General features: G+C 37.5%; 1 protein-coding gene across 1 annotated transcript in view; it reads left to right on the forward strand.

The window, feature by feature from the left end:
- The window catches only part of SYDE2 (synapse defective Rho GTPase homolog 2), a 102,046-nt gene that overhangs the window by 23,326 nt on the left and 54,189 nt on the right, over positions 1–24,531 (forward strand). Inside the window, exons 2-3 of the mRNA XM_069094588.1 lie at positions 2,409–3,008; positions 21,792–22,897. Of these exons, the coding sequence (XP_068950689.1) occupies positions 2,409–3,008; positions 21,792–22,897 (1,706 nt within the window). The remainder of the gene's footprint in view (positions 1–2,408; positions 3,009–21,791; positions 22,898–24,531) is intronic.

A 24,531-nucleotide genomic window follows, 5' to 3' on the forward strand; every position in this document is an offset into this window, starting at 1 on the left:
TTATCAGTCCATTAAACATTTATTAAGCACCTGCTATGTACCAGGCACTGTGTAAGTGCAGGAGATTCAAAGAAAGGCAAAAGAAAATCATGCCCTAGACTAGAGAAGTTCACAATCTAATTTCTCAAACTGGAAAGATTCCCATGATCGACCTGGTGACTGTATGTTTTATGTTAGTTATTAAGTTTGGAGAAGCTTAGTGTGAGGTGAATTTTCCAGCCACAGCAACTCTTTTTTTTTTGGAGGGGGGGAAGGTAGGGCAATTAGGGTTAATTGACTTGCCCAAGGTCACAAAGCTAGTTTTTGTGTTAAGTGTCTGAGGCTGGATTTGAACTCAGGTCCTCCTGACTCCAGGGCCTCTGCTCTATTCAATGCACCACCTAGCTGCCTGGATAGCAACTCTTGAAGACCATTTTAAAATATGTAGATAGGTTACAATATGTGTTTATGGAATAAAAAAACTAATACCCCCCAAAATAACAGATTCTTGAAGTATTATATGGTAGAACTATGCATATTTGTTATGTTGTTTAATGGGAGAAAATACATTTCAAATTCCAGTTTGTGAATGTCAGGAACACATTTAACGTACTTGAAGTACACTGATACCAAATACTATAAAGCATCATCATCATATATGACAATGCTGTGAGACAATATGGTCAGGACTGATGTATGATACTTGAATATGATTTAACCCTGTTGTCAGTGGCAGGAAGGACTCTCTCAGCTCTCAGCCACTAGCTGTTCTCCCTGGGGAGGACTCTCTAATGGAGATGGGGAGAAGAAAGATAAAGATGGAAATTCTAGGTTAAGTCAAGAGCCATGGGGAGGCTCAGGTCTCTCTGCTTATCCTTACTTATAAAAGTATGAAAAATACCGTTGATATTAAAGGATACAGCTAAGATGTTGTAAGATTAAATTTTGGGGCAGTTTCTTTGTAACTTATTTGTAGATGTGATATATGTAGATGTATATAGGTTTCAAGCTTTTGAAACTTGAAGTTTTATTAAAATTGTACTAGGTATTTACAAGGAATTTTTTTATTGTTTCTATTAAATATTTGCTATCAATGGAAGTTTCAGTTTGCTTAAATATGAGATGATAGGAGCTCTATTTTCTTGGTGTATTTCTTTGGAATGTTGTACAAGTAGAAGCATGTCTGTGGTATCATTTACAATGTTTTGTCAGAAGAGACTGTTAGTTTAAATAATGTACCTAGCTAAATCAAATTTTGATTGTAAGAGACTTCCTAGAAAATGTAAAATGAGCTATGGACTGCAGCTGTCATGAGTCATGTAATTTTATAATCTTTATCCCCTATTTACAGCATCTTAAGGGTCTAAATACAATGTCCTCTAAGTATATGAAATTCTGCTAAAGATTACAGGAGTTGAAGGGAGTCTTAAAATATTATTAAATATTGAGAATGAAGACAGAGACATATATCTATAAGCCCTAAATTGTTGTTTCAAAGTCAGACTTTTTGGAGTTTTTTGATTTATGCTTCATTCTGTAGTTTTAATGAATTTGCTTACTGAGTCCCTCCAAATTGTAGGGAAGGCAAGGAAGCTAGAGGAAGAAACTGAGGGAAAGATTCCTAAGGCTGCTTTTTGGTAAAAAGTAAGCAGAACCAATTTTGGGTTTCTTGTTTTTTTTTTCTCCATCTGTGTGAGTATATATAATTAGGAATAAGAAAACCAAGAGATTGTTTTACATTTTGCTTAGGAATTTTTTCAGTAAGAGGTGCTCTTACTTGATTATATGAGGGAAATCTTTTAAAAATAAGTTTTTATTCTTATCTTTTGTTTCTACATCACTGAAATTTTCCATTGTATTCTCTCTCTTTTTTTCTCACTCTCCTCCCCTCATCTCCTGTAAGGAAGAATAAAAAAAGAAAAAATAGCCTAGCAAAACTAATTAACACATCAAAAAATCTGTTCTGTCTAAAATTATGTCCAGAACTGAACTCATCTTTAAAAATTTTTTTAAATTAAGAATGTTCAGTATACATAAAGCTGCATTCTTTCCCTTAAAACTCCCTTTTATTTGTCTCCTTTTCCATTGAGATAGCAAGAATACTGTTACAAATATGTAATTAAGCAAAACAACTTTCTACATTGCCCATGTCCAAAAATATTTGTCTCAATTTAAACTCTGAGTCCATCACTTCCCTAGAAGTTAGAGCTATTAAGGCATTTGTATTAAATTTCTAAATTTCTGGTTTTGGAATTTATAAGAAAACATCTAAACTTATATTGGCTCCAGTACAGTTTTGAACCTCTTCAGAAAATTTTTATTTTATATTTTAAATGAGTGTCTTTCATAGTAACTTAAAGAAGAGATCTGAGAAAAGTTTTATCATGACAAATCTGGAATAATATTCTGCTCTCTTTTCTTTCTAACAGATTTAATTGAAAATGTTTACATCTCTTCAATGAAGAAAAGAGAACTCAAAGGTTTAAAGGACAGTGAACTGAATGAACAGAGGCCACACAACAGCATCACAGTCTCTAAGAAACGTAACTGGCTGCATCAGAGCACTCTATGGTCGCCTAATCAGGAAAAAGAATTTAAGAAGACTCAAGAGGTCATCCAGCAACATTTACCAAAAACTGCTAATGCTACAAACTCTTCATTGTCAAGAAATTATATTTTAGAATTTAGTGAGGAAAATGATGCAGATGATGAAGGTGAAATATGGTATAACCCAATTCCTGAGGATGATGATGCTAGCTCTGAAGAAACAAATCCTGTTAATTTGGGTATTTCAGCTCTCACTTTGAAAGTATCATCTGGAAATGATTTGGCAAAACCAGTGAGGTGTGCTGAAAGCTTGCCATTTTCTTCTGGACATGTTAATGTTCAGATAGCACAACCAACTGAAATTAATCAGGTAGATGCCTTGTGTTCTACAGAATTTGTACAGCTGAACAAGCAGAGGTTTGGATGTAGGACTCAAGATAGTTCTCTTGTTGAAGAAAGTTCCTCTTTGAAACCAATTACAGGTAAGTATGGGTGTAAATATAGCACTTAGGTTCTCTTTTACTCTCCTTTGCAGTAGCTGAAACAGATTTTAGTAGATGCCTATTCTGTATACTTTTCCCTTCCTTTCCATTGGGTAGCCATGGTGTAGTGAAAAGTGTCCTCTACATCGTGGTGGTCCCATGCATTCTACAACACACCTGAGTGTGACTCAAACCAGATTAAAATGCAGTCCTGTATGATTCTGATGTGTTGATGTAGTAGTAAAAAACAAAATATAGAAAGATGTGTGGCTTTCTTTGTCAGTGTGGGGCCTGCAGGGATCCTTATGGACAGTTAGTGGCCCCCATTTTTATTTGAGTTTGACACTGCTGGTGAAGTGGATAGAGGGCTGGTCTCTGAGTTAGGAAGAACTGAGGTCATGCCCCACCTTTGGCTCTGTGATCCTGGGCAAGTCACTTATCTTCCAGGTGTTTGAAGCACTTCTCTGTAAGTTTTAGAACAGGTGTTGAGCTGTATTCGTAGAAAGAAAAGGTTTCTTCATTAAGAACTCCTTGTGCCAATGAAATCCAGTTAAAAAATAGATCTAATTATGAATTTATAAATAAAACTCATATGTCAGTATTTTTGGTGGTTTTGAATCACTTCTCTACATAGCATCACTGGCTTGCTGAAGTGTCAAACAATGATTGCAGCATTTCCCTATAGGGCAGGAACAAGATTAAAATGTAATTGGGACATATTTAATAAAATAAACAAAAATATGGGGAACATAGCTAATGTTAACAGGTGGCCTTTTAAGTTAGTTATGTGACCAGCAGGAATCCTTACAGACAGTTTAGTCACTCCTGTTTCTGTTACTCTAGACTACCATAATGATATTTCTTGATTTAATTGTAAGGGTGATATCATGTTGAATAAAACAAAAAAAAAATCTATTTTTCATATAAGTTATTATTTAGTTTAATTTTCCCCTTTAAAACTAGGTAACAATCCTGGGAAGCTGTATTTCTGATGAGCCTAATGGTCAGTGAAATGCTTCCTTGTAGTAATGAATGTAGACTGTGCACTGACAAAATTAGAATGATTATTGAAGTAATAAGAGCTAATATTTCTATAGGACCTGCTATGTACTGAGTGCTTTACAAATATTATTTCATCTGTTTCTCACAACAAGCCAGGGAGGGGACTGCTTGGATTTATAAAGAGCTAGAAACAGGGTGTAGGGAGCGTGAGAATCTGGAAAAGTAAACTATTCCTTTGGTAGCAGCACCCACTTGTTGAACATTAGGGACAGACGTTGTGCTCATTGGTAGGAATTTAGGGAACTCACTTTACCACTTTGGGTTACTGATGTCATTATATACTGACATTTTCCTGTTTTTTTTCCTACCTTTCTTATGCTTGCAGACTAGTATAAACTTGGATTTCTTTTTGAGGATAAAATTTTCTAACAATCTTTCTTAAAATTTTTGCTAATTTACATATTTGCATAAATATTTCTAAATAATCAGAAACTAATGCTATTGAGACTTATTCCAGGTGTCACTGAGATTTATGTATAAAAATCAGTCCTTTTTTCTGCACAGTGTATATTTATAAAGACTATCTGACTGTAGTAACTATTTGTAGACCCTGGTGCCCCTCTTGGATTCACATTGCTCTCTGAGTATAAAAGTAAAACTAGAAAATATTTGTAGAAAATAAAACAGACTGAATACCATGTTATAATTAATCTTTATGTCATTTTTATATAAAATGGCCCTCCCTAAACTCTTCCTCTGATACTAAATGAAGGTGACCTGACATTCTCAAAAGTTATGTTGATGGAATCCAAACTCTGGTAAGGCCTAAAGACTGAAAAGGCTTTGAATATGGGATTGGTGTTGGAACTGTATCTTTCCTGTCCAAGAATTAGCTGAGCTATAAGTTCTAAGAGATCCAATCTCATAACTTTTAAGCGCTGACCTACAAAAATATAGTATAGGTTATCGTGATTATTTTAATCCAATGTAATATTTCAGTATTTCAAGTATACCCCTTCCACTGATGCTGATAACAACCCATCTATAAATTAGTGGACAATTTAATGTCCTTTAAATTGGACTTAGAACAAAAGTCAAAATTTTTGGAGACCAAACTTAAAACAAAAATATTATTCTTTTGGCCAAGTCTTTTGTTTTTGTGTTTGTGTTCCCAAGACCTCGCACAGTGTGACACATAGTAGGTGCTTAATAAATGCTTGTTGATTGAGTACATACAGTGTGACCAAGATAAGGGAAGAAAAGGTACTAAGAAGGAGGAAAGGTATGGTCCACTGTGTTAAATGCTATTGAGAGGTCAAGGTCTGAAAAAGTCCATTAGATTTAATTATAAATGTTTCCAGAGGGCACTCAGAGTAGTAATGGTGGAACCAGAGATAAGTCAGGGGATTGAGTGAGTGAGTGAGGGGGTGGTGAGGAAGCACAGTTTCACCAGGAAGGGGGAGGAGGGGCAGAGCAGGATGCATAGTAGGTATTCATTTAAGTTCAGGGTTAACTGGGCAGGAAAGAACAAGGGAATAAGGAATTAAAAAGTGGGGAGAGCTTTAGTGAAAAGTGTCCAATCATAGGATTCAGACTGGGAGGGGAGGAAACTGAGGTCAGGACAGGTTTGGTAGGGGAGAGCAGCCAAAGATCTTGAGCTTGCAGAGCAGGTATAAAAAGAGTAAGGGAACTGAGAAACTGGCATGGTAGGAACTTGTGTTTGGGCAATTGAAAAGCTTAGGACTTTATAAGTAGAAAGCTCATGAGTGATGCTGAAGGCAAAAGTGTGACCGTCCTAATGGTCAACTAAAGTAGAGAGGAGGTAAAATGCCACTGGAGTCAAGCTCAGGAAATTCTTTTTTCTTTCTTTTTTTTTTTTGGAGGGCAGTTGGGGTTAAGTGACTTGCCCAAAATCACACAGCTAGTAATTATGTGAAGTGTCTGAGGCTGGATTTAAACTCGGGTCCTCCTGACTCCAGGGCTGGTGCTATATTCACTGTGCCACCTAGCTGCCCCAAGTTCAGGAAATTGTGAGGACAGGGTATGAGTTTTGCATGTCTCATTTGATCAACATGGCAACCATGCTCTAGGTGTTTACAATTTATGATAACTGAGACTCTGAAGAGGTGACATCATTTGACAATGGTTATGCAGCTAGTGTGCACCAGAAATGAGATTCAAACTCTGGCCTCTCCTGAGTCCAGCACTTTTTTTTTAACCACATCACAGTGCTTTTCCTTCTCTTTCTCTTCCTCTTTCTCAATTAAATTTTATGTTTATTTTTAGTTTACATCATTCATTTCCACAAGATTTTGAGTTACAAATTTTCTCCCTGTCTTTCCTCTACCCACCACCCCAAAACAGTGATCCCATTGTCTCTCTCTCTTTAAAATTTTTTTTATTACATTTGAATTCCAAGCTGTTTTCTTCCCTTGCTCCCAAACTGTACAATACATAATTCCATATACCAGTTCTTTCTCTGGAGGTTGATGGCATCTTCTTAGGTCCTTTGTAGTTGATTCAAATATTCATACAACTCAGAATAGCTTGGTCATTCACATTTACTCTTTGAACAGTTTTACTCTTACTGTATATGACATTCTCTGTGCATTTCAACCTTCATTATTTCATGCAAGTCTTAACATGTTTTCCTAAAATCAACCAATTCATCATTTCTTATTGCACAGTAGTATTCCATCACTATCTTATACTACAACTTATTCAACCATTCCTCTGCTGATGGGCATCCCCTCAATTTCTAGTTCTTTGCCATCACAAAGAGAACTCCTATAAATATTTTAGATTATATAAGTTCTTTTCCTTTTTCCCTGATAACTTTGGGAAACAGACTTACTAGTGGTATCGTTGGACTAAAGGGTCACAGTTTTGTAACTCTTTGGGCATAATTCCAGATTCCTCTCCAAAATGGCTGGATCAGTTCAACAGTGTATTAGTATCTCAGTTTTTCCACATCCCCTTCAATATTTGTCATTTTCCCTCTTCTGTCATTTTAGCCACTCTCATATTGGTATCTCAAAATTGTTTTCACCAATAATGATTTAGAGTATTTTATATGACTATATATAACTTTGATTTCTTCATTGAAAAACTGCCTGTTTGTATCTTTTGACCATTTATCAATTGGGGAATGACTCATATTCTTATCAATTTAATGAAGTTCTCTACGTATTTTGAGATATGAGGACTTTACCTGAGAAACTTCCTATAAATTTCTTCCCTCACCCCCAATCTTCTGCTTTCTTTGTAATTGTGGCTACATTCGTTTTATTTTTTACAAAAGGTCTTTAGTTTAATGTAATTAAAATTATTCATTTTATATTTCACAATGCTCTATCTCGTTAAATTCTTCTCCTATACACAAAGCTGATAGATAATATGTTCCATGGTCTTCTCATTTACTTAAATCTCCTTTTATGTCTACATCATATATCCATTTTGACCTTATCTTGGTAAATGGTATAAGATATATATCTATACTTAGTTTCTGCCAGTCTGTTTTCCAGTTTTCCCAACAATTTTTTATCAATTAGTGAATTCTTATCCCCAAAGCTTAAATCTTTACATTTATGAAGCAAAAGTTTACTATAATCATTTACTACTGTATATTATATGTCTAATCTATTCCACTGATACACCATTCTGTTCCTTAGAACCATATAGTTTTGATAATTACTACCTTATACCACAGTTTAAGATCTGGCACTGCTACACCTCCTTCCTTTACATTTTTTCTATTAATTCCTTTGTTATTCTTTACTTTTTGTTCTTCCATATGAATTTTGTTATTATTTTTTCTAGCTCAGTAAAATAATTTTTTTGTAATTTAATTGGGATAGCACCAAATATAAGTATATTAATATAGGTAGAATTGTCATTTTTATTGTTTTTCTCTTGGCCCACCATGAACAATTATTCTATCTCCAGTTATTTAAACCTGAGGAGTGCTTCTTTGTTGAATAAATTTTACTCTTACCTTTTGTTTTTACCTCACCTTTATTTCTGAATGTATCCCTCTTTTGAGAGCCATGTATCCATTGTACGAAAGAATTAAAGAAAAGTAGGGTGGAGTTAGAGTGGGAGAAGAAGGGGAAGAAGTTGAATAAAATGGACAGCAACAACCAAATATGTGCCAATCCAAGGACAATGACCTTTGCCCTGGAAATGACCTCACAAAAATGGCTAATTGGTTGTTGATAAATAAGATAACTGAAGAGATAAGTAAACTTCTCCCTTTTCATCTCCTCCAAATAGCTGCAAAGTGATTTTCCTAAAGTATGAGTCTAATCTTGTCACTCTTCTGCTGGAGTATATCATTTCCTCTATGCCACAACCTTGTCCCACCCCATGCCTCCAATAAGCTTCCTCCTTGCTTGCCTCCATCTCTCAGAGTGCTTGGTTTTCTCAGAACTCACTTAACACCACCTTCCACATAAAGCCATTCCCAATCCATGTCTACCTCTAACTCTTCTGTACTGCTTCCCAACTGACCTTATATTCATTATGTTTAGATATCGATTACTTACCTGTGTTTGCTGTGCTTTCCCCATGTAGGTTCCTTATAGAAAGACTGCGCAAGGACTGCTTTTTTGTCTTTGTTAGCTACTGGATTTAGCCCAGGATTCTAGCCCAAAGTAAGCACTTAATAAGTACTTGTTTAATGGCTTAAGACAAGATTAGCACATAAAAACCTGATCAAGTGCTTATTTGTCATAATGTAGTTTAACATCATACATTTTGCTTTTTCTCAAGTCCTATCATTAAGCATTCGAAATAAAAAATATTCACTTTATAACTTTGTTCCCAAAGTTTGTGTTAAAATAAGTTTGCTTTTCCTGAATACAGAGGGACTAAATTATGATGGTGTGGTAGGTCCGGAACATATCAAGGTGGCAGCAGGAAGCCAGCCCAGGTTTAAAAATTTACCATTGACAATCTACAGAGTACATAATCTGCCTCTGAATGATTAAAATCTTAATGTATTTAGAGAAGCCAGTATACTTACAACAGGATTGTTCTTACTCTGAGTCAGCTTTTCGTGAAATTGGTTCTTTAGTTCAAAACATACATATTTAATAGTAGTAAAATATAAAGGTTGACACGCCAATTCAGTCCACATTTTATGAAGGTTTGTTTTGTGTTAAAGGTAAACCGTTTATTCCAAATTTGTTAAACATTTATTTTCTAATTAAAAAACAGCTTTTAAAAGCATGAGAATAGTAGGGTCTTCCACACCTATAGTGCTGAAATATATTGTGTCTACACTTAAGGTGAGTTTTGAGTGAGGAAGTTATGGTTCAGAATTTAACTTGTAAGAATGACTGGTCACTTTGAAGAGCACATGTCTGGTTGTTACCATACCATAATAGTATATTAATAGAACATTCAGAGAGATATTTGCAGAAACATTACACAGTCACTAAAACATTCAGCAATACTTTTATTATCTATGTGTCTGCACAATACTAATTGCTGAAAGACAAGAGTTAATTCATAATCTGTTCCTGAATATACATATTTGATCATCAGACTTAGAGCTGAAAAGGATAGAGACCATTTAGTCAACCCCTTTATTTTATAAATGATGAAAGTGGGGCCTAGAGTGGGTTAGTGAGTTGCTCAAGGACAAAGGAGAGTAGCTTTGAAATCAGGTGCTCCAACTCTAAACCTGCTGATTATTCTCTGCCCATTATCTCTCTCTTTTTTTTTAAATCAAATGCTTTATTAACTTCTAGTTTTACATCATTCATTTCCACAAGATTTTGATTTACAAATTCTCTCCCCGTTTTTTCCCCTATCCACCACCCCAAAGTAGCGATCCCACTGGATATCCCCTCCTCCAATCTGTTCTCTCCCATATCTTCTCCCATACCCCCTCTGACTTTCCAGTAGGGCACGGTGGATCTCTATGTCCCAGTGCCTGTATATCTTATTTCCCAGTTACATGTAAAATAATATTAATAATAATTATATATATATACATTTGATTTTAAAACTTTGAATTCCAGATTCATTCCCTTCCTCCCTTGTCATCCACCCTTACTGGGAAGATAAGCAATTAAATATAGCTTGTACATGTGTAGCTATGCAAAACATTTCCATAATAGATAGGTTGTAAAAGACTGACTATATTTCTCTCCCTCCTATTCCACCTCCCACTTGTTCTATTCTCTGCTTTGATCCTGTCCCTTTCCAAAAGTGGGTGCTCTGGGGTGGCTAGGTGGCGCAGTGAATAGGTGCACAGACTCTGGAGTCAGGAGGACCTGAGTTCAAATTTGGCCTTGGACACAACACAAAAACTAGCTGTGTGACCTTGGGCAAGTCACTTAACCCCAATTGCCCTCCAGAAAGCTAAAAAAACAAAAAGTGGGTGCTTCCAAATTCCCTTCCCCCCAGCCTGCCCTCCCTTCCATCATCTCCCTCTCATCCCCTTCCCCCCTACTCTCCTGTAGGGTGAGATACTCTATTTAGTGTGTGTCATTCCTTCCTTAAGCCAAATTCAATGAGAATAAGGTTGACCCATTCCCTTTTGCCTTCCTGTTCTTCCCCTTCATTGTAACCATTTTCCCTTGCCTCTTCTATATGTGATAGTTTACCCTATTCTGTCTCTCCCCATCTCCCCTAATTTTATTCCTCTCTCACCTCTTAATTTCACTTTTTTAAAGTATCATCCCTTCCTATTAAATTGGTAATGTGCCCTCTATTTATGTATACCTGTAAACATATATACACACATTCACATATGTATTCATATGCACATATACCCTCTAATATAGACATATATGTATGTATATATATGTACATTTCTATTTCCTTCAACTATTCTCATACTGAGAAAAGTTTCATAAATTACAATTATTGTTTTTCCATGTAGGAATGTAAGTAGTTCAACTTTAATAAAGTTCCTTATGATTTCTTTTCCCTGTTTACCTTCTCATGCTTCTCTTGCTTCTTGTATCTGAATGTCAAATTTTCTATTCAACTCTGGTTTTTTCATCAAGAATGCTTGAAAGTCCCCTATTCCACTGAATGACCATATTTTCCCCTGAAACATGATACTCAGTTTTACTGTGTAGGTGATCCTTGGTTTTAATCCCAGCTCCTTTGCCCTCTGGAATATCATATTCCAAGCCCTTCAATCCCTCAGTGTAGAAGCTGCCAGATCTTGTGTTATCTTGATTGTGTTTCCACAATATTCAAATTGTTTCTTCTTGGCTGCTTGTAATGTTTTCTCCTTGATCTGGGAACTCTGGAACCTGGCTATAATATTCCTAGGAGTTTTCTTTTTGGGATCTTGTTCAGGAAGTGATTGGTGGATTCTTTTCAATCTCTGTTTTGCCCTCTGGTTCTAAAGCATCAGGGCAATTTTCCTTGAGAATTTCTTGAAGGATGATTTCTAGGTTCTTTTTTTGATCATGGCTTTCAGGTAGTCCAATAATTTTTAAATGATCTCTCCTGGATCTATTTTCCAGGTCAGTGGTTTTTCCCATGAAATATTTCACATTGCCTTCTATTTTTTCATTTGTTTGGATCTGTTTAATAGTATCTTGATTTTTCATAAAGTCATTAGCTTCCATTTGCTCCAGCGTAATTCTGAAGGAATGATTCTCTTCAGTGAGCTTTTGAGATTCTTTTCCTATATGGCAAATTTGGCTTTTTAAGACATTCTTCTCCTCATTGATTTTTTGAGCCTCTTTTGCCATTTGAGTTAGTCTGTTTTTTAAGGTGTTATTTTCTTCAGTCTTCTTGTTGACTCTCTTTTCATGATTTTCTTGCATCATTCTCATTTCTCTTCCCAATTTTTCTTCCACTTCTCTTACTTCGTTTTCAAAATCCTTCTTTTAAGGTCCTCTATGGCCTGCAACCAGCTCATATTTTTCGTGGATGCTTTTGTTGCAGAAGTTCTGACTTCACTGTCTACCTCCTGTTCCATGCTTTAATCCTTTTTGTCCCCAAAATAGGAGTAAAGTTGGATTGCTCTCCTTGCTTTGCTTCCTTTGCCTGATCTTTTTGCCACTCGATTACTTGACTTTTGAGCTTTTTGCCATAGTAGAACTCTGCTACCAGACAGGGGAGCTTTGTCCCAATTGCTGGGGTTTTCTCAGCTGCCTAAGGTATTAGTTGGGTGCCCTCCCTGAGCCTACACATGCCCTGGAAAGCTGGTTGAACACCCCAGGACCTCCACCCTAAACCACAATCCAGACCCAAGCAGGTTAAAGCAAGAGCGATTAAGTGATTACCCCTCAGACTGGTAGCTTGGTCCCCCTACACTCTGCAGGTCAGGAGCTGAAGCTGCCATGTGGCATCAGCTACACGGCTGCGGTGCCTTGGCAGCTTCTCCCTCCAGGGGCTAAAGGCCAGACTCTACTCCCCAACTACCAGATCCCAAAGTCCACACTGCACTGACTCTCACTTTTGTCCTTAGCATCTATGGGTTGATAATTCTGGAAACTGCCACTGCTGCTAGTGATCTGAAGTCCTTCAATCAGGCAGCTGGTCAGGCCACCCTGAGGCTAAAACCTCCCGCTTAAACTGGGCTGACCTCAGCTCCAAGAGCACTGAGCTGGCCACTTCCTGCTGGGCTGTCCTCAGCAGGAAGTTAGCTTCTCTGTGTCATTTTGTGGGTTCTGTAGCTCCAAAGTTTTTCAGAGTCACCTTTTACATGAATTGGAGGAGGTGGAAGCCAGAGCCCTGCAGAAGTCCTGTTTCTACTCCACCGTCTTCACTCCGCACCCATTATTTCTTACTAGACAACACACTGCATTACACCTTGCTATATTACATGAAACTCGGTTTTCGTAGCCTCTTCAGGCTGGAAGGAACATTAAAAGGTATCCAGTCTTGATTTTACCTGAAGCATGACCTTGTCTTGATAACATATATAAAAGAACCAGAGAACAATAACAACAAAAAAGTATGATAATGTAGCACATGCAGAAATTCGAGTCCCAGCTCTAACAATTACTAGCTACGTGAAAGTGGCCACTTAATCTCTCCGAACCTCAATCACCTTATCTTTCAGATAGGGCAATAATACTTTAACTCTCTTATCTCATAAGATCATAGTGAGGAAAGTGCTTTAGAGGAGTAAGGGGGTAAGGGGTGGATGGGGGGAAATATAAGAGAAGGCAGATTGCCTTCTTGGAGTGGGTAATAGGAGAGAGATGGAGAGAAAGTTTGGAACTCAAAATCTTGTGGAAATGAATGTTGAAAACTAAAAATAAATAAATAAACAAATAAGCTAAGAACTAAAAAAAAGGACAGTGCTTTATCAACCATAAAAAAACATAAGTAAATGTCAAATTCCTCTTGATTAATATTTATGGTTTGGGGCAGAGAAGACAGACACATGCCCTAGAAGGAAAATCAGGATAGACGAGGACAAAATTTATTTTGAACAATGGGCAGTTGATTAAAAAGGTAGCATTATTGAATTAGAGTTGGATTTTTTTTTTTTATCATGGCTTCAAATAAAGGAATGATGGGCTTTTGAACAAAGATACAGCACAAAATTATGACAGGCATGACTAATAGGTCTAATTATTTAAAGGGAATTTTACAGAGATAAATGTCAAATACTACACTTGGGTTTAAAAAAAATCAATTGTACAAATATAAGATGGGGGAATTATAAGTAGACACCAGTTAGTGTGGAAAAAATCTGAATATTTTTATGGCCTGAAAGTTTACTACGAGTCATCTGTAGTCTACAAACTATAGTTTGGCAGACAAAGAAGCTAATATGTCTTTAGGTTAGTTGAGATATAATGTCCATCCAGAATGAGGGAGGTAATAGTTTGTTTTGGTGAGTACCCTGCTTTGGTCAGATCATATCTAGAGTATTGTGTTCAGTTCTAGGTACACATTTTTGGAAGGAAGGAATGAAAAGGCATTTATTAAGCACTTAATGTAGGCCAGGCTGTGTGGTAGGTGCTGGGGTTAGAAACTCAACAAGGCAGTCCCTTCCTTGAAGGATCTTATATATCATAAGGGAAGACAATGTATTTTTGGAGTAGTGGCCAGAGGAGGGTATTTTGGTCTGGGAAATCATAGAGATGGTGAATGGAGTTATAGGTCAATTAATTGACACCTGCTTTTTAGGAATAGTTGAAGGGATAGAAAGGGAAGGGAGGGGTGGTTTTTAGGAAACAGCATGGCAAGAAGATGGTCAGAATGCATTGTGTTGGACCTGGGGACCCCTAGAAATTATGATCTTTCACCAGTAAGGAGAATAGGGCCCTAGGATGAGAGCTAGAGGGCTGAGATTGGGGTGCATCAAGACCCCAGTAATCTTGGAGTGGTACAGAAGCATGGTCTAGGAGCATGGAGGAACTGGAGACTATGTTTAAGAGTATTGGTTGAAGAAACTGGGGGTGTTTAGTTTAGAGAAGGGGGGCCATTATCATATTAAAATATCTGAACCCTAGTTCAGATAGAGCATAGAGTCACAGTAGCTAATGAGGAGAGAGTTTCAAGAGGATTGATTGGTCAAAAGTCTGTTGGATTTGGGAAATTGGATGCTATCTACAACCTTCAGAACTGTTGCATTGATAAATAAACACTTTATTTTACAAGTTTAGCTCTAGGGGCAGCCAGGTGGCTCAGCGAGTAAGAGCACTGGCCCCAGTGTCGGGAAGACCTGGGGATAGAATCCCGGGCTCAAACACTTAGCACCCACCCAGAAACACCTGGCCGTGTAACCTTGAGCAAGTTACTTAACCCCAATTGCTTAGGGACGGCCAGGTGGCTCAGCGAGTAAGAGCACCCGCTCCAGTGTTGGGATGACCTGGGCATCAAATCCAGGCTCAGATACTTAGCACCACACCCAGAAATAACTGGCCGTGTAACCTTGAGCAAGTTACTTAACCTCAATTGCTTAAAAAAAATGTTTAGTTCTAAAAGGCAGTGGAAAAAAAGAATAATAATACATGGATATCATAGTCTGGTGGATTTGAGTGAAAGGCATATGTTTTTAATTAGAGATATTTGTACATTTTTTTTTTTTACCTAGAAAGCCAAGAACTAATGGGTATTAAGAAATTGGAGTTGCTAAATTGGTAAGAGTGGGGGCAGAAGGAAGTACAGGTTGGGGTCTAGATTACAGGGAGGGGCTGACATTATGGAGGGAGAATCTCAGAATTTGAGGCCATTTATTCCCAGCTATGATACTGAAGGAGCCCTCAGTATAATATGGCCCACAAGTGATTTTCCACCTGCTTCTGAATGAAGACTTTTAAAGAGGAGAAACCCACCAACTCTTTAGACCTTTCACTCTACTTTTGGATAGCTCTAATATTGGGAACATTTTCCTGAAACCAAGTGGAAATTGGCTTGTCTGAAAATTCCTCCATTTGGGACCAAACAGAACATGTCTTCTCTCCATGTGACAGCCCATGACATCTTTCAAGATCACTGTCCCATCTCCCTTGAGTCTTCTCTTCTCTAGTCTAAACATTCAGTTCCATAATTTATAAAGTGTTAAATTCAATTTATTAAGTGTGTCTTATATGCCAGGCACTGTGCTAAGCACTGGGGATACAAAAAGGCAAAAGACAATCCTTGTCCTCAAAGAGCTTATGATCTAATGGGAGAGACAACATATAAAATATAAATATGTATATATGTATATTATACACACATAAAAACATACATATATATGATAAATAGGAAACAATTAAAAGAAGGAAAGCACTGGATTCATAGGGGTTGGGAAGTCTTCATGTAGATGATGGGATTTTATTTGGGACTTAAAGGAAGCCAAGAGGTAAGTAGTTAGAGTGGAGGAGGGATAGCCTTCCAGATACAGGCAACAGTCAGAATGCCTGAGCACAGTTACAGAGTGTCTTGTTTCTGGAATAGCCAGGAGTCCACTGTTGCTGGATCAGTGTGGGGAGGAGGGAGGTTAAGAACAGTGGGAAGGTAGGAGAGTTAGGTTATAAAGTGCTTTGAATGCCAAACAGAGCACTTTTTATTTGCTCCTGGAGGCAGTAGGAAGCCCCTGGAGTCTAATGAGTGTGTGTGTGTGTGTGTGTGTGTGTGTGTGTGTAAGATGTGATCCCACCTGTGTTTTAGGAAAACCATTTTGGTGGCTTAATGGAAGATGGATTGGAGTGGGGAGAGATTTGAGGCTGGCAGACCCACAAGTAGATTTTTGCAGTTGTCCAGTCATGAGCTAAGATCCCCCATCAGGGGGTGGCTGTTTCAGATGGGAGAAGGGAACGTATTTGAAAGATGTTTCAGTGGTGGAATTGATGGGCCTTCACAGTGGCTTAAACATGGGGAATGGAAGATAGTGAGGAGTGTAGGATGGCTCCTGCAATGCAAACCGAAAGGAATGGGAGGAGGAGGATGTTCTCTGTAGTGACAGGGAACGTAGGAAAGGGGGAGGGTCTGGAAGAAAAGATCAATTCTGTTTTGGACATCGTGAGTTTAAGATGTCAAATGGACATCAGTGAAAGATGGGAGGTCCCCAGAGACATTGGGCAGCAAAGGTAAATTTGAGAATCATTAGCATAAAGATGATAATTAAATTCAGGGGAGCAGATGAGATTCCCCAAGTGAAATAGTACAGAGGGAGAAGAGAAGAGGGCCCAGGACAGAACCTTGAGGGACACATATAACCGGTTAGAGGGTGGGATCTGGATGAGGATCCAGCAAAGGAGCCAGAAGGGGTGGTCAGATAGGTAGGAGAACCAGGAGAGAATAATGCCCTGAGTGTCGAGGTGAGAGTGATCAGCAGTGTCAGAGGCTGCAGAGAGGTCAAGGAGAATGAGAATTGAGAAAAGGCCATTGGACTTGGCAACTAAGAGATCATTTGTAACTTGGAGAGAGCAGTGTGGATGGAATGATAAGGTCAGAAGCCAAATTCAGAGGGTTTAAGAAGAGAGTGAGAGGAGAGAAAGTAGGGGCACCTATTGTAGAAGGCCTTATGGAGGAGTTTAGCTGCAAGGGGAAGGAAAGAAATAGGATGATAGTTGATGGGGATGGAAGGATCAAATGAGGATTTTGTTCAGGATGGAGAGGCATGGGCATGTTCATAGGTGCTAGGGAATGAGCTGGTAGAGAGGGAGAGACTGAAAATAAGTCTAAGAGTGCAAATGACAGAAGGGGCATTTTATTGGAGGAGACCGGATGGAATGAGATCATGTGAACAAGTAGCAGGGTTAGTCTTGGTAAGGAGTAAAGCTACTTCATCGTGTGAAATAGGGGAGAAGGAGGAGAAAGTAACAAAAGGCTTTTGAGTGATAGGAGATGAGGAAGAGGAAGTTCATGGTGAAGGTTCTTATATTTTTCTGTAAATTTTTTTTTCCTCTTAAAAAAACTGAGGCCAGGGTCTCATTGAGAGATTGGGGAGAGAGAGAGTCCTGGCATGTTTGGGGAGTGAAGTAAAAATTCGGAAGAGACATTCCCAAGAGTAGGAAAGAGAGTTGTGAAGGGCGGTGTCCGCCTAGCAGCAGGAAGGATCCTGCAGCTTGCTAGTTAGAGTGCCTGTGTGAACGTTCTCCACCTTTGTGCAGTAGCACCACGATGATGAACAATCCTCATGTGACATCACCCTTTGGGATTGGCCTCCCTTAGCGCTGTCCACTGTATCGACACCCTCTCTAGCTGTTAGAAATCACCTTTTCTAGGAATACAGGCAAAAATAGGCTTTATTCAGAAAAAGGATTAGAGGGGAGCACATAGGATTTTGTGAATAGGTTTAACTTACCAGGAACATGTACTGCCAGGTCAGTCAGTTATGTGTAGGTGATGAATAGGGAGAGGAGGAGCAGACTAGGAGCATGGAGGATAGGATCTGGCCCCTGGAGGATTTTTTTTCTTTTTGGAGGGGGTAATTAGGGTTAAGTGACTTGGCCAAGGTCACAAGGCTAATACGTGTTAACTGTCTGAAATAAAATTTGAACTCAGGTCCTCCAGACTCCAGGGCTAATGGATGCTCTATTCATTGCACTATCTAGCCGCCCCTAACCTGGAGGATTTGAAGACAGGTTTGTGGTAGGTGAATGTGTTGTTAACTGGAATTATTTACGTGTGTTTTTTTTAATAACATAATTTTTATGTATAACAAAATTTAGACCTGTGCTTTTATATGTGCTACAAGAGGCAGTGTGGTACAGTGAATTCAGTTTGGAAGACCCGAGTTCAGGTTCTGCCCTGTCACATAAATGTTGACTATTTGACCATGAGCTAGGTAAGCACCTAAACTCACGGTGGCCCCAAGCAACTCTTTCTAAGACTATTAAATTCAATGGAGGAAATGTCCACATGGAGAACTCCCTGTGCCTATGAAAACATAGGTCTAGACAATAACAAAAAAACAAAGAAAAAAATCTAATTATAAATTCTTCAAGGTCAAGATCTGTCTTTTAGGATGACATCCATTGGAGTGCCATAGGAAGGATAGGAACTTACTGAAAAAAAAGGAAAAGAAAAAAACAACAGCAACAAAAACCAAACTGTTGGTGGTAATGTTTTTGGATAACATTGTAGCTGAATAGCAAGCTTTATCCTGAACTGTTTGCAGGGTCCTTGAGATATGATGTGTAACAAGTAGGAATGTAAGAGTCTAGCAACAACCACGACAGATTTAAAGGAAACATCATTTTTCATAGTACCAGTTGAAGAGACCTTATGTATTTTTTGGGTCATGCATTTTTTCATACCTTCCATTTAATTAGTGCATTTGGTATACTTAAGAATAGTCTTTCGGCTTTTGCGTGTTTTGAGATTAATGGGTTAATCCCAGTTGTGATTGGGATTAACTTCCAACATGAGGGATTTTAACTCTGTAAGTGTGGGGCAAAAGACAAGAAGTCTAGACCCTTTCTGAACTCTGCCTTTGTTGTAGTACAGAATCGTTCACGATCATTTGTCAGCCATACGTACTTGCTTTAAGGTCTCAAAATGATTTGAACGAGGTAATTTTCTTGTGATATCTTGTCAGTTTTCCTGGTACCATTTGTGTTTTCACCTGTGAGGAAACAAACTTCCTTCCTCTACTGATGAAGGTATTTATTCACCAGAATCTTTTAGTCTGAGAGTAGCCTGACACACTGCACTTGAGAGGTTACCTGGCCAGCTACTGTATGATGCAAGACTTGACCTGAGGTCTTTTTGACTTCAAAGATAGCCTTGGCCACACTCGATAGTAGCACAAATAAACAACTCACATTTACATAGCACTTTGCTGGCATTATCTCACTTAATATTTACAACAACTGCTAAGCAATGCAAGTGTAGGTGGTACAATGGAAGGAATGCTAGGCTCTGAATCAGGAAGACCTGAGTTCAAATGTGGCCTCAGACATTAGCTGTGTGACTCTAGGCAAGTTAATTAACTTGTCTGCCTCAGTTTCCTCATCTTTAAAATGGGGGTAATAGTATCTACTTCACAAAGTTGTTGTAAGGATATAATATTTGGAAAGGTCTTTGCAAAGTACTTTAGTATCATCCTCCTCTTTTTGAAGGTGAAGCTTGTAAATAGGTTAAGTGACTTGCTTAAGGTCACAGCTAGTAAGTATTTGAGGGAGAGCTCAAAATTACGTCTTCTGGTTTAATGTACAGTGTTTCTCCTAATACACGGTACATTAATTATAAGATTAAGTCATAGTCATATAACTTCATAAAAGCTAAAGTTGGATTATGTATAAAAGGAGGAGAAGCATGATTTGAGATATTTAATTTCTTTTAAAGTAAGATCTGAATTTTATAATTCAGTGTGCCAGACAGTAATTGTAGACCAGTAAATACTTCTAGACATCTAAAAAAAAGAACCAAAAAACCCTGTAAAAATGGAACAGCTGCTATGTATATACCTTTATTTCTTCCCAGAAATATATTTTTAAAACATAAAGATATGATCCTAAAAAACTCAAAGGAAGTATTTAAAGATGGTTTGCTTACCTAGCATCACTATGGTCTTTTATTGGGAACAGGAAGATATACTTTACCTAAAGTAACTTGCTCTCTCATTCACTTTGGTAAAAATTTCTCAAGGAATGAGCAGAGAAGAGAGAATGAATATTTAGATCAGAGAATAAGAAAGTTAATTTGAAATATTAACTAAAGATTTGCGTCTGTTGGACAAAATTCCGGATTGTGTTTTCTAAAGCCCAGTTTCTGTTTTTATTGCAATACATGACTTAATTTTAATTGTTGATTTCCAAACTGCAGGGCATTTTGAATTAGCCTTATGTTTCATATTAATTGAATGGTAACTATTGAAAGGTTTTACCAATCAGAATCAAACTGAGGGAAGTGCAGTATTGTCACTTTTCTAAGTCATGACAGAAAGGGACTATGAAACATGGACCTAATTATGATAGAATGTTTTAGACCAACCCACAAGTGGGATTGTGCTATGGTTTGCAGTACAAAGGATTGCTTTGTCCAGTTTTATCAAATACAATATTTCTTGCCAAAAAACCACAGCAGGCACACTCAGAATAGCTCTCTGTAAAACAATAACAACAAAACCCAATTTTCTTTTCAATGGGACCCATTAGTTGGACAAAATAAGGAAATAAGAAAAGAGATTCTTTGGAAATTATTGAAACTTAAAAATAATTTTTTCTTGCTTTATCTATGAAAGTAGAAGTAAAGCTATTAGATCTTTAGAGTGATATTAAGGTGGGACTTTCCTCATAAAACAGTGGTTAAGCAAGTTATTAATACTACATATGGATTTGAAATACTTGGAATATTGTTAGAATATATAATACTTCTCATCTTAAATGAACATTTCAGAGTTCAGCTATAGAATGTTGATTTTAATCTAAACCTTTTTTGGTTAGAGAATTTAAGTTTTTTGGCTAAATGTAACTTTCAATTAACTTTTTACTAGTCAAAAACATTTTGCTGTTCTTCTCATAGTCTTAACTGGAAATGGGAATAAAATTCAGCATGTTTGCATGCAACCTAGCAGTATTTAAACTCACAGAGAATAGCCCTGTTTAAATCTTTGGAGTGATGTAGGATCATGGGAGAAAGGAATGGGTATATCATAGAGAAGAAAATAGTGGCTCAATTATTAAAACTAATCTGTTGATTTTGCCAGTATTAAATTTTTGTATTCTTGGTTAAATTGAGTCCCTTTGTTGCATGTCTTGCAGTTCCACAGAGCAAACAAAAAAGACAAAAGACAGAGCAAAAAAAAAGTTTTTATCTTATTTTGTTTATATCTTATTGTCAGCACTTTGATATGAATGTGATAGGTTTGTTAAGTGTCAGCTAATTAATTTTCAGAAGATAGAAATAGAAAAGAAACACTTAAGTAGTAGCAATGGAATTATAAGCTAAAAAAGAGTTTAAAATAGCCTACCTACCTCATCTTCTTTGGTTATCTATGAGTCAAAGCAAGTAAACAAGCATTTATTAGGCAGTTAGTATGTGCCAGGCCATGTACTAAGAGGGCTTGAAATACAAATAGAAACTAAAGGGAAGACAGTTCCTGTCTTCATAGAGCTTGCACTCTACACATTGGGGAAGAGGTGGGGGACAGGGGAAGTATAAGTAAAGACCTTATGGCAATCATATGGTGAGGGGAAAGATTATTCTTATTAATTTGCTGTCCTTCATTAAAGCCATTTAATTTGTATAGCTTCCTGAAAGCGGATAATGGTGGTTCTGAATCATTCGTTTTTTTCAGGATATGACAAAGGAGCAGCTCTTGTGAGGGAAGTTATGTGGTTTGAGATGGTAAGCTGAAATAGCTGTTAAAACAAAGAATTGCTAATACACTTTTTACTTTTGCTTTTAAAGGTCCTGGAATTCCAATTGCTACAAGTAAGTCTGAAATAAGTACAGCTGAACCATCTCCTTCAAGTCTTAACCCTGGGAAAAAAGGTGGCTCGATCAGTTGGTCTTTTCCAGATAAAATTAAATCTCCGAAAACTGTAAGGAAACTTTCCATGAAAATGAAAAAATTACCTGAACTCAGTCGAAAGTTAAGTGTCAAAGGAACCTTGAGCCATATACACAGTTCACACAGCCCCCCCTCCTTCTCTAAATGTAACTGTCAGGGTAGGAGCCACACAGTCACTTTACCTTCTGGGAATACCACCCCGGCGGCTGCTCAGAGAAATGTGATAAGCCGATACCACTTGGACAGCAGTGTCTCTTCTCAGCATAACTTCCCGAAAGAGAATTCTACAAGTTCCAAATCTACTTGCAAAGGTGGTTATCTTAGTGACGGAGATTCACCTGAGCTTATAATTAAATCAAGCAAATATGGATCTGAAAACAAACATTTGAGAGGAAAGGAAATATTTCCAAATAATAGTAACAAAACTGAAATAGACATTGATGCTTTCAGACATTACAGTTTTTCTGATCAGCCCAAGTGTTCACAGTATCTCTCTGGACTCATGAGTGTGCATTTCTATGGAGCAGAGGATTTAAAACCGCCAAGGATGGATTCAAAAGATGTCTTTTGTGCAATTCAGGTAGACTCAGTTAACAAAGCAAGAACAGCATTGCTTACATGTCGGACAACCTTTTTAGATATGGATCACACCTTCAACATAGAAATTGAAAATGCCCAGCACTTAAAGTTAGTAGTCTTCAGTTGGGAACCAACACCAAGGAAAAATCGTGTATGTTGTCATGGAACAGTTGTCCTCCCTACCTTGTTCAGAGTGACAAAGACACATCAATTGGCTGTGAAACTTGAACCCAGAGGACTTATTTATGTGAAAGTGACTCTTATGGAACAGTGGGAGAATTCTCTTCCAGGCCTAGATGCAAATCGAGAACCAGTGATATTTGGGGTAGATGTTCAAAAAGTTGTGGAGAAGGAAAATGTAGGATTGATGGTGCCACTGTTGATGCAGAAATGTATCATGGAAATCGAAAAGAGAGGCTGTCAGGTATTGATCTTTTTGTATTACTTTGAAAAGTGCCTTTGATTATTCCATGGTTAAGGAAGTTTTGGGGAGCATGCTTTGAAGGATAGTAGAAATCCATTACTTTTCCATTCCCTATTTGCTTATATTATTCAATTGCCATTTGTAATAAAATTCTTTTGAACAATAGATGATTAAGAATACATCAGATGGGTTCCACATTTACTGTGAAGCAGAAATTTCAGGGATACATTCTCTTAAGTAAACATTACCATAGCACTGTTTACCTGTCTCTCAGGATACCCTCAGCATAGCATAACTTTGAGAATTCATAACTGATAGGGTAGGCAGAAGATACTCAGAATCAAGTTTGTCTTTATTATTCCTTGTTTAGACAAAAAACTAGTCTTAATGAGTATGGTTATCCATGCTTTTAAAATAGTTTTTCCCTAGATCAGGAGACTATAATCATTGCTGATTCTTAGATGGATGATGCTTAGGAGATGGTGAAAGGTGTTGTGATTAAATCTCACATACTTCTTTCCATTTAGAAAGTCAGAAAATGCTAATGGTATGCTAAGGGGTAGGAATGAAGAACAATTTAAGTCTAGTAATAAGAATGGCATTATGCTGAAGCATAGCTGATAGTGCAATTTTTCTTCATAAATTTGTTGGTGACAAATTTTAAAATAATACCTAGAATAACGAATGATTATGCTGAGATATTTTTATTTAATTTTGAAATTTTCAACAGCATTTTCACAGGATCATAGGATTTGGCACTGCCTTGTATCTTATAGATGATTTAATTTAGCCTCCCTGTCACTGTATAGAGGAGAAAATCAGGGACTGTAAAGGGTGAGAGATTTGCCTGTTGTTACCCAGGTGGTAAGGAGCTGAGATATTGGATTCAGTCTCAGGTCCTCTGGTGCCAGACCTATTCTAATATAAGGTGTTATTCCTGTCTTCCTAATGCTGTAATGAAAGAAGTTAAAGGCAGGACACTGAAGGTACATGTTATGTCCTCAGAATATTTTCATGATATAACTTAAGTAGAAATTTACTTGAAAATTTGAGACTTTTAAATTCATTACATATAATAAGAGCTTTAAAGTTCAGAAGTTAATATGGCATCCATGAAGGCAGTGTTTGATGTCAAGAAGACATGGGTTCTAGTTTCTTCTCGATCATCTTCATCGTCATCATTATTTATATAGCACCTGCTATGTCCAGACTTTGTACTCTAGGTGCTTTACACATATCTCATTTGATCCTCACAAAAATCCTAGGACTCAGGTGCACATTTTACAGATGAGGAAATGGAAGCAGAGAGAGGTTAAGTGACTTGCCTAGGGTCACACAGCTAGTAAGTGCCTGAGGTCATATTTGAACCCAGGTCTTCCTGACTTCAGGCCCAGTGCTTCAGCTGCTTCCTTGCTATCACTGACAACTAACTTGTGAACTTAGGGATGTTAATTTTGCCCATTATTTATATATATGTAATTGCCCATCTATATAAAATGGTATTATGGAACCCTGTCTGAAGGTAGAATTTTGGGCCAGGTGATCTTTTGGGGCTTCTTCTAACTCTAGGGTGCTAATGTCAGTTCACAGTGAATGAAACCTGACGTGGCTTTAATCAGTCAGCTTTTATTAAG

The sequence above is a fragment of the Petaurus breviceps genome, unplaced genomic scaffold (assembly GCF_028583685.1).
Source record: "Petaurus breviceps papuanus isolate PSGF00001 unplaced genomic scaffold, PetGlider_PUasm1.0 220, whole genome shotgun sequence".
NCBI lineage: Eukaryota > Metazoa > Chordata > Mammalia > Diprotodontia > Petauridae > Petaurus > Petaurus breviceps.